Source organism: Lithobates pipiens, unplaced genomic scaffold, assembly GCF_037356315.1.
Source record: "Lithobates pipiens isolate NorthernLeopardFrog02 unplaced genomic scaffold, aLitPip1_a1.2 Scaffold_16, whole genome shotgun sequence".
Taxonomy (NCBI): Eukaryota; Metazoa; Chordata; class Amphibia; order Anura; family Ranidae; genus Lithobates; species Lithobates pipiens.
The window spans coordinates 89,750,756-89,763,159 of NW_027507748.1; the positions used below are offsets into that span (position 1 = coordinate 89,750,756).

The 12,404-nt window shown below is 46.2% G+C and overlaps 1 protein-coding gene across 5 annotated transcripts in view; it reads right to left on the reverse strand.

Moving 5' to 3' along the window:
- GBE1 (1,4-alpha-glucan branching enzyme 1) overlaps positions 1-12,404 on the reverse strand; it is a 267,974-nt gene that overhangs the window by 154,028 nt on the left and 101,542 nt on the right. For all 5 annotated transcript variants that reach the window (XM_077480105.1, XM_077480107.1, XM_077480106.1 and 2 more), the window contains one exon: positions 11,796-11,917. In XM_077480105.1, coding sequence (XP_077336231.1) covers positions 11,796-11,917 — 122 coding nt within the window. The remainder of the gene's footprint in view (positions 1-11,795; positions 11,918-12,404) is intronic.

A 12,404-nucleotide genomic window follows, 5' to 3' on the forward strand; every position in this document is an offset into this window, starting at 1 on the left:
ATTGCTCACACATGCTATGGGCGTATGTGAAATGACACCCCAAAATAAATTCTGCTGCTTCTCCTGAGTACGGGGATACCACATATGTGGGACTTTTTGGGAGCCTAGCCGCGTACAGGGCCCCGAAAACCAAGCACCGCCTTCAGGCTTTCTAAGGGCGTCAATTTTTGATTTCACGCCTCACTACCTATTACAGTTTTGAAGGCCATAAAATGCCAAGATGGCACAAAACCCCCACAAATGACCCCATTTTAGAAAGTAGACACCCCAAGCTATTTGCTGAGAGGCATGTTGAGTCCATGGAATATTTTATATTTTGCCACAAGTTGCGGGAAAATTACAAACTTTTTTTTTTTTTTTTTTTTTTTCACAAAGTTGTCACTAAATGATATATTGCTCATGCATGCCATGGGCATATGTGAAATGACACCCCAAAATAAATTCTGCTGCTTCTCCTGAGTACGGGGATACCACATATGTGGGACTTTTTGGGAGCCTAGCCGCGTACGGGGCCCCGAAAACCAAGCACCGCCTTCAGGCTTTCTAAGGGCGTAATTTTTTGAGTTCACTTCTCACTACCTATTACAGTTTTGAAGGCCATAAAATGCCAAGATGGCACAAAACCCCCACAAATGACCCCATTTTAGAAAGTAGACACCCCAAGCTATTTGCTGAGAGGCATGTTGAGTCCATGGAATATTTTATATTTTGCCACAAGTTGCGGGAAAATTACAAACTTTTTTTTTTTTCACAAAGTTGTCACTAAATGATATATTGCTCACGCATGCCATGGGCATATGTGAAATGACACCCCAAAATAAATTCTGCTGCTTCTCCTGAGTACGGGGATACCACATATGTGGGACTTTTTGGGAGCCTAGCCGCGTACGGGGCCCCAAAAACCAAGCACCGCCTTCAGGCTTTCTAAGGGCGTTACAGTTTTGAAGGCCATAAAATGCCAAGATGGCACAAACCCCCCCCCCCCAAATGACCCCATTTTAGAAAGTAGACACCCCTAAATTTAGGGGTACACTAGTGAGACTAGGTAATAAATGGCGGGTGCCCTGAAACTATAAAAAAATAACTAACCAACCAGCGTCACCTGTAACAGTTATATGGTGATCACTGGTGAAAGGGTTAACTAGGGGGCAATCAGGGGGCTTTATGCGGTAGTATATGGGGGTCCCTGGCGCTATAAAAAGCTGCGGCGAACCTAAATACCTACCTGCCTAACTAGCGTCACCTGTGACACTAATACAGCGATCAGAAAAACGATCGCTTATTAGGCTGGGTTCACACTGGAGCGATGCGGGAACGCCACGAATGCGCGGCGGGTTCCCGCATCGCATGCCTCCCGGCGGCAGTTCACACTGCCCTATGCGAACTGCTGGGAGTGTCAGTGAAATGTTAATGACACCCCCAGATCAGTTCGCATATCGCAGTGCGATCTGCAAACTTGGATCGCATGGTGTGAACACCCATGCGATCCGATTCTGCTGCGGACCAAAAAAAGGGTCCCGTGCGAGTTTGCGGCGGGTGCGACACGAATTCAGCCATACTATCTGTATAGCTGAACTCGAATCGCACAGAGATCGGATGTGATTTGCACTGCAGTGCGGTGCGAATCACATCCGTTCTCATAAACCGCTGCAATGTGAACCCAGCCTTAGTGACACTGGCGACGGGGGGTGATCACGGGGTTAAACCTTTATTGGGGGGGTTAGGGGGGTACCTTAGAACTAAAGGGGGCTAACCCTAACTGCCCTAACAGTTATTAGTCACAAATGACACCTGCCGGGTGATCAGGGGGTTAAACCTTTATTAGGTAATAAATGGCGGGTGCCCTGAAACTATAAAAAAATAACTAACCAACCAGCGTCACCTGTAACAGTTATATGGTGATCACTGGTGAAAGGGTTAACTAGGGGGCAATCAGGGGGCTTTATGCGGTAGTATATGGGGGTCCCTAGCGCTATAAAAAGCTGCGGCGAACCTAAATACCTACCTGCCTAACTAGCGTCACCTGTGACACTAATACGGCGATCAGAAAAATGATCGCTTATTAGGCTGGGTTCACACTGGAGCGATGCGGAAACGCCGCGAATCCGCGGCGGGTTCCCGCATCGCATGCCTCCCGGCGGCAGTTCACACTGCCCTATGCGAACTGCTGGGAGTGTCAGTGAAATGTTACTGACACCCCCAGATCAGTTCGCATATCGCAGTGCGATCTGCAAACTCGGATCGCATGGTGTGAACACCCATGCAATCCGATTCTGCTGCGGGCCAAAAAAAGGGTCCCGTGCGAATTTGCGGCGGGTGCGGCGGGTGTGGCGGGTGCGGCGGGTGCGGCGAATGGCTGAACTCGAATCGCACAGAGATCGGATGTGATTTGCACTGCAGTGCGAATCACATTCGTTCTCATAAACCGCTGCAATGTGAACCCAGCCTTAGTGACACTGGCGACGGGGGGTGATCACGGGGTTAAACCTTTATTGGGGGGGTTAGGGGGGTACATTAGAACTAAAGGGGGCTAACCCTAACTGCCCTAACAGTTATTACAGTCACAAATGACACCAATGCAAAAAAAAAAAAAAAAAAAAAAAAATGACATTGGTGTCACTGTGACTGGGGGGCAGGGGTAATTGGGGGGGTGATCGGGGGGTAAAGGGGGGGTGTGAGTGTGCCTGGCATGTTCTACTGTGTGTGGGATGTGTTGGTGCAACTCACTGATCCGCTCTCCTCCGTGTCGGAACGAAAAATACCGACACGGAGGAGAGAATACATCACTTCCTCTCCTGTGTTTACATTACAGGAGAGGAAGTGATGTCACCGGGGATTTCCATTCGTCGGGAGCGATCGCGAGGGGGTGGCCATGAATGAATGGCCGTCCCCTCGTCCGGGATCGCTCCCGAACGAAAACCGACCGCCGCAGGCACCGGGCGGGGGCCCGATCGGGCCCCCGACCCGCGGGAGGCAAAGGACGTACATGTATGTGCTTATGCCTGCCCGTGCCATTCTGATGACGTACATCGGCGTGCGGCGGTCGGCAAGTGGTTAAGGTTGAATAAAGACACCAGTCTATCCAGTTCAACCTGTGTCTCTACAATTGTCCCTATCCCTGCACATTGCATACTCACATCGGTCCCTACCCTCAAGGAGCCCACAATCCAAGGTCCCCATTTATATACTAGGGACAATTTTGGACAGAAGCCAATTAACCTACCTGCATGTCTTTGGAGTGTGGGAGGAAACCGGAGTACCCGGAGGAAACCCACGCAGGCATAGGGAGAACATGCAAACTCCAGGCAGGTAGTGTTGTGGTTGGGATTCGAACCAACAACCCCTTTTACTGCTAGTAACCCCATTGATGATTGATGTAGGTCACAGCTGTGGAGTTGCCTAATTTCATCCTGATTTGGTGTCCCTGAAGAAGGGGGTCCTGTGGTGCAGAGCCATTTTTATTGCTCTGAGCTTAAAGATATTGTATAGTGTGAGGCCCAAGTACTTCATGTGAAGGGAAGGTTGGAGATCAGATTTTTGGGAGGTAATTACCCAATTGAAAGCTTGAAGTATCCAAATATCCCTATATACATTTGCAGACCGATGGAAGGAAAAAGGTCAATGTGAAACCCTGTGACCTGAATGCCCTGAAATCCTGTGGGCAAAAAGGGGCTTAAGTACCTTTGTGAACACTCTGGGAGCAGAGGAGAGGAAAAATGGCAGTGCAACAAACTGAAAGTGTTTGTCTCCTTCTGCAAAACACAGCACGGGCTGATGAAGTGGAAAAATGGGAATATGCAGAGGGGCATCTTGGATTTCTATGGAATAGCAGACATTACCCCAGTCATGGAGAGGCAATAGCTGACCTTGCAGATTCAATACAAAATTCTGAATCCTGGGACCCATCACCTACATAGGGAAAATTATTATTTGAGTAAAATAAGTATCCCCAAGCAAGACATTACTTAATACTTGGTAGAAAAAAGCTTGTTGGCAAGCACAGGCGTAAGACTTTTCTTGTAGTTGGTTACCAGGTTTGCACACATCTCAAGAGGTATTTTGGTCCACTTTTCTTTACAGATCTTCTCTAAATCGTTAATGTTTCTTGGATGTCACTTGGCAACTCAAAGTTTCAGCTCCTTCTATAAATATTCTATAGGATTAAGGTCTGGAGACTCGCTAGGCCACTCCATTACTTAATGTGCTTTTTCTTGAGCCATTCCTTTGTTGCCTTGGCAATATATTTTGGGTCATTGTCATGCTGGAAGACCCATCCACAACCCACCTACAGTGTTCTGGCGGAGGGAAGAAGGTTCTCATCTAAGATTTTACAGTACATGTCCCCATCCATTGGCCCCTCAATGCGGCCTGTACCTTTAGCAGAGAAACAGCCCCAAATCATGATTCCTTCCCTCCTTCTTGATTGTAGGTCTGGTGTTCTTGCGGTCAAAGTCAGCATTTTTCTTCTTTCAAACACGGTGAGTCGACTTAATATCAAAGAGCTAAATGTTGGCCTCATCTGACCACAGCACTTTCTCCCAATCACTTTGCGTTTTTTTTTCTCACCTGATTCAAGTACTTATGTGGAGGTCTTTTGACCATTTCCTTTTAACTGTAAGTCTATATTGGCTGGCTGAACGTGTGTGCGTTTTTTTTTATTTTTTTAGTTCTCGGCTGATCCCTCACTTTTCTCATGATTATTCATACCCCATGAGGCGAAAAATGGCTCCAAAAGTGGTCTCCTTCTCACCAAGCTTCTTGCTGATGGTCTTGTATCCCATTCCAGCCTTGTGCAGGTCTACAATCCTGTCCCTGTTGTTCTTTGACAGCTCTTTGGTCTTGCCCATGATGGTGAGGTTTGAATGGAAGAAAAATTCTGTGTACCAGATGAGTACATACTGTAGGCAGTCTGTACAAGCCAGAATTATTGTTGGTTGGAAGGAAGTAAATACTTATTTTACTCGAACTGCAACTCAATTTATAACATTTGTATTGTGTGTGTTTTTTTTCCGGATTTATGGTTGATTGTCTCTATCACTTAAAATAGACCTATGATAAAATGTAATTTCTTTATAAGTGGGCAGCCTTACAAAATTTGCAGGGGATCAAATTATTATTTTTCCCCACTGTCTAGCTACTGGAACAACCACTCCCTGGGACAAGAGAATGCTTCAGAGAATTTAGAAAAATCTGACTGTTTATGAGCAGACTTTGGTTCCTTTGAGAGAAAAATGTTAAGCAGTAACATCAGGTGTATAGGAGGCTGTAAGTGAGATTTCTTTGTTGTTGTAGTCTTCTCTAACATTGTGTCTGGGTTCTCTTCATCCCTCTCGCTGTCTAGCTCTTCTAGAGCAGGCATATTGGCATTCAACCCAAATAGGGATTGTGGGGGTGAAAGAGCCTTGAGCTTTTTGGGCTTAGGACAGTGATGGTGGTAATAAAGCAGTTAGCTACCCAAGAAATTGTGACATAATTGCAGAAGTTCTGCCTTAGTCAGGTAGGCTACATGTTTTGTGCATAAGATAGAGCTAGAATAGATGCATACGCCAGTATTAAAATAGGATCCTGCTCTGATACAAGGGAAGCACTGTCACTCTGAGCTGTTTGAGTGTTCTGCAGGCCTTCAGCAGAGCAAATGTTTGGTATGGCTATATGACCTGTATGGACTTGGTTCACTATGATATTGAAGGCATGGAGTGCTGTTCCTTATGGTTGTGGCTAGAAAAGGACTTACAAGTCTGTTCTGACTGGAGTGCGAGGGAGGTCTTTGCAATATCTGCATATACATCCAGGCTTTAACCTTTGCTGATGAAGTGGATTTTGATATATAAAGCTGCAAACAAGTCTCCTCCTCTGAACCGCTTTACCCCTATTGACCTCGGGGGGGGGGGGGGGGGGGGGTGTATACCATACTACACCACACTAAGGATCTGCATTTTCCTCATTGAGTGTTGCTTAAACTTGGAACCTATATTTCCATACCAATGCAGCCAGAATGCTATATCAGTGCCCACATATGGACTCCAGTGTCTTGAAAAAAGTATTCATACAAGTTAAAATTTTCCACATTTTGTCATTACAGATGAGCCAAACACCCCCTGGTTCGGATTGCAGCAGAACATGCGAACAGACAAAAAATTTGTTCGAACACGTAAACATCATTAAAGTCTATGGGATACGAACATGAAAAATCTACAGTGCTAATTTTAAAGGCTTATATGCATGGTATTGTCATAAAAAGTGTTTGGGGACCTGGGTCTTGCCCCAGGAGACAAGTATCAATGCAAAAAAAAAGTTTTAAAAACATTTTTTTCGGGAGCAGTGATTTTAATAATGCTTAAAGTGAAATAAAAGTGAAATATTCCTTTAAATTTCGTACATAGGGTTGTCTAGTATGCCTGGAAAGTGTTGCATGTTTCCCGTGTTTAGAACAGTCCGAGAGCAAAATGACATTTCTAAAGGAAAAAAAGTCATGTAAAAGTACTTGCGGCTATAATGAATTGTCGTTCCCGGCAATACACATAAAGTAATTGAAAAAACCGGCATGGTATTCCCCCACAGGGGAACCCCGAAACAAAAAAATGGCATGGGGGCCCCCCTCAAGATCCATACCAGACCTGAAGGGCCTGGTATGGATATTAAGGGGAACCCCGCGCCAAAATAAAAATAAATGGCGTGGGGCCCCCCTCAAAATCCATACCAGACCTGATTTAAAGGGGAACCCTGCAACAAAATTTAAAAAAAAATGGCGTGGGGTCCCCCCAAAAATCTATGCCAGACCCTTATTGGAGCACGCAACCTGGCAGGCAGCAAGAAAGGAGGGGGGAGACGAGAAACCACCCCTCCTGAACTGTTCCAGGCCACATGTCCTCAACATGGGGAGGGTGCTTTGGGGTAGCCCCCCAAAGGACCTTGTCCCCATGTTGATGGGGAGAAGGGCCTCGTCCCCACAGCCCTTGCCCGATGGTTGTGGGGGTCTGCAGGCAGGCGGCTTATCAGAATCTGGAAGCCTCCTTTAACAAGGGGACACACAGATTCCGCCCCCCGTGTGACATGGTAACGGGTACAAATGTGTGAAAATTGTAAAAAAAAAAAAAAACACACAAGACACAGCTTGGGATAATTCCTTTATAAAAAAAATAAAGTCCCACGAAGTCCATTCATCATCATCTTCTTTCGCTCTGACGGACGAAAAATAAAAATAAAAAGCCGCACACCGACACCGAACTGCCTTTATGGGAGGCACCCGCCGTAACGGCCGCCTCTCAGAAGACAGCTCTTTTATAACTGAGGTCGGGGCCACACTATGATGCAACTGAGTGACCCCACCCCCCCATCATCGGAAAATGGAAAGAGTATGGCAAACCTACCAAGACATGAACATCCACATAAACTGACAGGCCGGGCAAGGAGAGCATTAATCAGAGAAGCAGCCAAGAGGCCTATGGTAACTCTGGAGGAGCTGCAGAGGTCCACAGCTCAGATGGGAGAATCTGTCCACAAGACAACCATTAGTCATGCACTCCACAAATCTGGCCTTTATGGAACAGTGGTAAGAAGAAAGTCATTGTTTGAAAGAAAGCCATAAGAAGTCCCATTTGCAGTTTGCGGGAAACCATGTGGGAGACAAAGCAAACATGTGGAAGAAGGTGCTCTGGTCAGATGAGACCAAAATTTAATTTTTTGCCCTAAAAGCAAAAGGCTATATGTGGCGGAAAACTAACACTGCACACCATCCTGAACACACCATCCCCACCGTGAAACATGGTGGTGGCATCATCATGTTGTGGGGGTGCTTTTCTTCAGCAGGGACAGGGAAGCTGGCAAGGGTTGATGGGAAGATGGATGGAGCCAAATACAGGGAAACCTTAGATGAAAACTTTTTAGTCTGCAAAAGACTTGTCCTGCTGGAAGGCGAACCTCTGCCCCAGTCTCAACGACCCTAAACGTACAAGCCGAGCTACAATGGAATGGTTTAGATCCAAGCATATGGATGTGTTAGAATGGCCCAAAGTCCAGACCTATATCCATTTGAAAATCTGTGGCAAGACTTGAAAATTGCTGTTCACAGACATTCTCCATCAAATCAGGACAGAGTTTGATCTATTTTGCAAAAAAGAATGGGCAAAAATGTCATGCTCTAGATGTGCAAAGCTGGTAGAGACATCCCCAAAAAGACTTACAGCTGTAATTTCAGCGAATGGTGGTTATACTAAGTATTGACTCAGAGGGGCTGAATACAAATGCACGCCACACTTTTCAGATATTTATTTGTAAAAAAAAAATTGAAAACCATTTAGCATTTTCTTTCCACTTCACAATTATGTGCCACTTTTTGTTGGTCTATCACATGAAATCCCAATAAAATACATTTACGTTTTTGGTTGTAACATGACAAAATTTGGAAAATTTCAAGGGGTATGAATACTTCAAGGCACTGCATATCCTGTGATTGAGGGGCGACGTCTGATTCTCAAAGGGTCATAGTTTCCCATATCTCTTATTTTTGCCATATACATGTGTTACAATATGACTATTTATGCTTTGGGCCACTATATAGATATGTGAGTGAGGTGGAAGCATTTGGTTTTAAGTGTGCATGTGATTGTGCATTATGGTACCATTTTAAGTATAATGCCGCGTACACACGGGCGGACTGTATGGCCTACTTAGTCCGCCGAAACACATTTCAGCGGACAGTCCGCTCGTGTGTGGGCTTCAGCGGACTTTTTCAGCGTGCAGTCCGGCGTACTAAGTATTTCGGATTTTTCGAAATACTGTCCGTCGTACTCGCATTTCGGCGGACAATCCGCCCGTGTGTATGCCAGTCCGCCGTACTTTTGAAATGAGCGGACTTTTCCCGCCCGGAGAAAAGTCCGCTCATTTCGAGTGGGTATCCAGGTAGGCGGGGCCCACGAAGGAGACGTCGCTGGCCCCGCCGCCTGGTATGGACTTAAAGGGGAACCCCAACGCCGAAAAAAATCGGCGTGGGGGTCCCCCCCAAGTCCACAACAGACCCTTGTCCGAGCACGCTACCTGGCCGGCCAGGAAAGGGGGGCGAGCGAGCGCCCCCCCCCCCCCCTCCTGAGCCGTACCAGGCGGCGGCGACAGAAGACTGGGCCACCGCCTGTAAAAGATCTATAAGAAGACGCGGTGGCCCGGCAGAAGAACCGAAGAGGGGGACAAGACCCCCGAAGTCGGGAGAAGAGGCCGGCGGCGAGGAAGAAAGCCGGACTCCTCCACTAGCAAAAGAGCTACAAGAAGATAGCGGAGGAGTCCGGCGAGAAGACCCCCCGAAGACGGAAGACCCCCGGAGCTGTGCAATAAAGTATTTTATCTCGTGTGTTGTTTTTTTTTTGTACTTTTATTTTACAGGTGAATGGGTAGGGGTACATTGTACCCCATACTCATTCACATAGGGTGGGTGGCCGGTATCCGGGGCCCCCTTACTAAAGGGGGCTCCCGGATTCCGATAAGCCCCCCGCCCGCAGACCCCGACAACCAACGGCCAGGGTTGTCGGGAAGAGGCCCTTGTCCTCATCAACATGGGGACAAGGTGCTTTGGGGTGGGGGGGGCGCGCGGCCCCCCCTTCCCCAAGGCACCCCCCATGTTGAGGGCACGCGGCCTGGTACGGCTCAGGAGGGGGGGGGGGGCTCGCTCGTCCCCCTTTCCTGGCCGGCCGGGTAGCGTGCTCGGACAAGGGTCTGTTGTGGACTTGGGGGGGGGGGGGGGCCCACGCCGATTTTTTTCGGCGTTGGGGTTCCCCTTTAAGTCCATACCAGGCGGCGGGGTCAGCGACGTCTCCTTCGCGGGCCCCGCCTACCTGGAGACGCGCTCGAAATGAGTGGACTTTCCTCCGCGTGTGTGGGCGAGTCCGTTCATTTCAAAAGTAGGGCGGATAGTATGGCGGACTTAGTACGCCGTATTAGTCCGCTCAAAAAGTGGTGTGTGTGGTCAAGTCCGGTTATTCGAAAGTATGATGGACTGTCCGTCGGATTGTATGACGGACTAAGTAGGCCATACAGTCCGCCCGTGTGTACGCGGCTTCAGTGTTTTGCAGGCCTTCGGCGGAATGAATGTTTGCCCTAGCTTTTGTTGTGGTTCCACGCTATCAGTAACAGGATTCTCCTGTGCGATACTTGTGCAGTAGGGTCCGAAAATGAAAAGGAGTGAACAGCAACCCAGTGGAGACTATCCTGCAGCAAAATCCACTTGGTAAAAGGACTTGCGGAAACGCCAGAGTATCTAGAGCTCTAGGCATAAGTGACAGTAAAGTGTGCAACCTATGGTGTGATGTAATATCTGGTCAGGCACATGAGACTAAGCTCTGAGTGGTAAAATTTATGTTTGAATAAAGGAAAAAATTTCCAAACCCATTCCTGGTTCCCTGATAGTTTTAACATATAAATACATACTATTCAGAATCTACTTCTTGCTTTTGCAGTGCTTAGGAACATTTAATATATAACTGCATCTAGCTCTGAAATATGAACATGGACACACACATTGCACCTCTTCGTAGTGCATATCTGCCCAAGTTGTGTGGCTCAGGAACAAAGTCGCGCCCGGGCCTCCAACAATCATAGAGATGACTGGTGATCATCTGGTCACCGGAAATCTCTATGCTCGTCATCTGGCAATTCTTTCTCCAGGCCCCCGATGGTATGGGAGAGCCCGGAGAAGGATGGTGGGGGGACGTCCCGTCCGTTGCCTATAAGAATGATCAAGCAGTGGAACTGCCGCTATGATTGTTCTTATCGTGCACAGAATCGCCAGCCGGAAAGATTGATGTTATTTCTTCAGTGCTCATTAAATTCCACACCACCTGATTATATATATATTATGCTCCTAAAATTAAGACCAATGTACCACCTCTGTGCTTTCCAAACGCTCACCTCCATTCAGCAAAAACTGCCCCTAGTTGTAATCATCCATCTACAATGTAGATTTATAGGTGATCCAAAGTCTCCCGTCCGCTAGAGACTCTCCTGATGCCATATACAACTGAGCTTTGGCCCCTTTCACATTCCGGGTCACTCAGGCAAAGATGTTTATGTTAGAAAATAACTAAGTGATTTTTGATTTGTATGTTTATTTCCATGCAGTTTTTGTATTGATTAGCATTGCAGAACCTTTTGCTATTATTCATCTATTATTTAAAGTGTTACTAAACCCACAACAGTAAAATCTGTCTGTATATGCATTAAAGCATGCTTTTTGTGGAACTTAAGAGGTTAATCCTCTACATCGTGTAAAAAAGCTGTTTGATCCTTTCTTCTCCCCCTTTTACACTGTCCCCGATCCATCTCCTGATAGTACAGAGCCTTTGGAGTCACTCTGCACATGCACTGTTTGATGTGTATTGCTAAAGAGTTTTTTTTTTTTCTTGGGCAGGTGCATGTGATCTGCACAGGGCCAATCAGCACTGTCCAGATAGAGGGCCAGGGGTCCTGCAGCCTCATTGGATAGTCAGAGCAGAATGAAAAATCCTCCTACAAGCTTTAACAAGTCACATGTTTGCTATATGCTGTTGATGAGAAAATGTATTTAGCAGTTTATACTTACTAAAATAATTGCATTTTCATGTTCTGTGTAATGTGGAAGACCAGACATAGTGAATGCAGCATCCTGGGTTTAGCAAGACTAAGTGTGGGAACACATTCTATTGTAGGTGTTTGAAACAGCCCCTTCACCCAGCCACCATTATTTATACAGATTCCCTGGTAGCGCAGGAGTTTACATTGCTTTAACTGTCTGGCATATTACATATGTAAATATTCAGAAAGGGTCTTACTTTGTAAGGATTTTCTGGTTCCCAATGCACCCAGTCATAGACCACACTTTTTTCTTCCTGACGCACATATTTTGCCCATGGTGAGATACGGTAAATGACCTCTCCTGATTTGGTCTTGATAACTACCTGCAATAAATAAATAAAATGTAATAAAAAAACATAAATGCGTGGTCAACATTTTGACTGTACATGTTCGTTAAATTGGTATTAAACCCAGAAGCAAACATTTATTATACTGCAGCTCATCAATACCTGTATGTGGTGGCTGCATTTTTTTTCTTTCCTATATTTTAATCTGGTGATCCAGCCAGTACATGTGTTGTTTTTCAACATAACATGCTCTCTTGCAAATGTATGTTAGAGTGTTGAAACAAATAATTTACCACAAGTTTATCTGTACTTTTAGACTAGAATTGGTAAAAACGCAAAAGCAAAAATTCTCGGTGAATACCACATAAAACCCAATTAAAGTAAATTCTCTAAAGGAAATAAATAAATGTATGTGTTAAATAAGTAGTGGTCCAGCAATGTGAAATTTATAATCTTTAGGCTGGGTGTTAAGTAGCCAGCACCCACCGTGTCCTTAACCACTTTGACTCATCTGCTGTC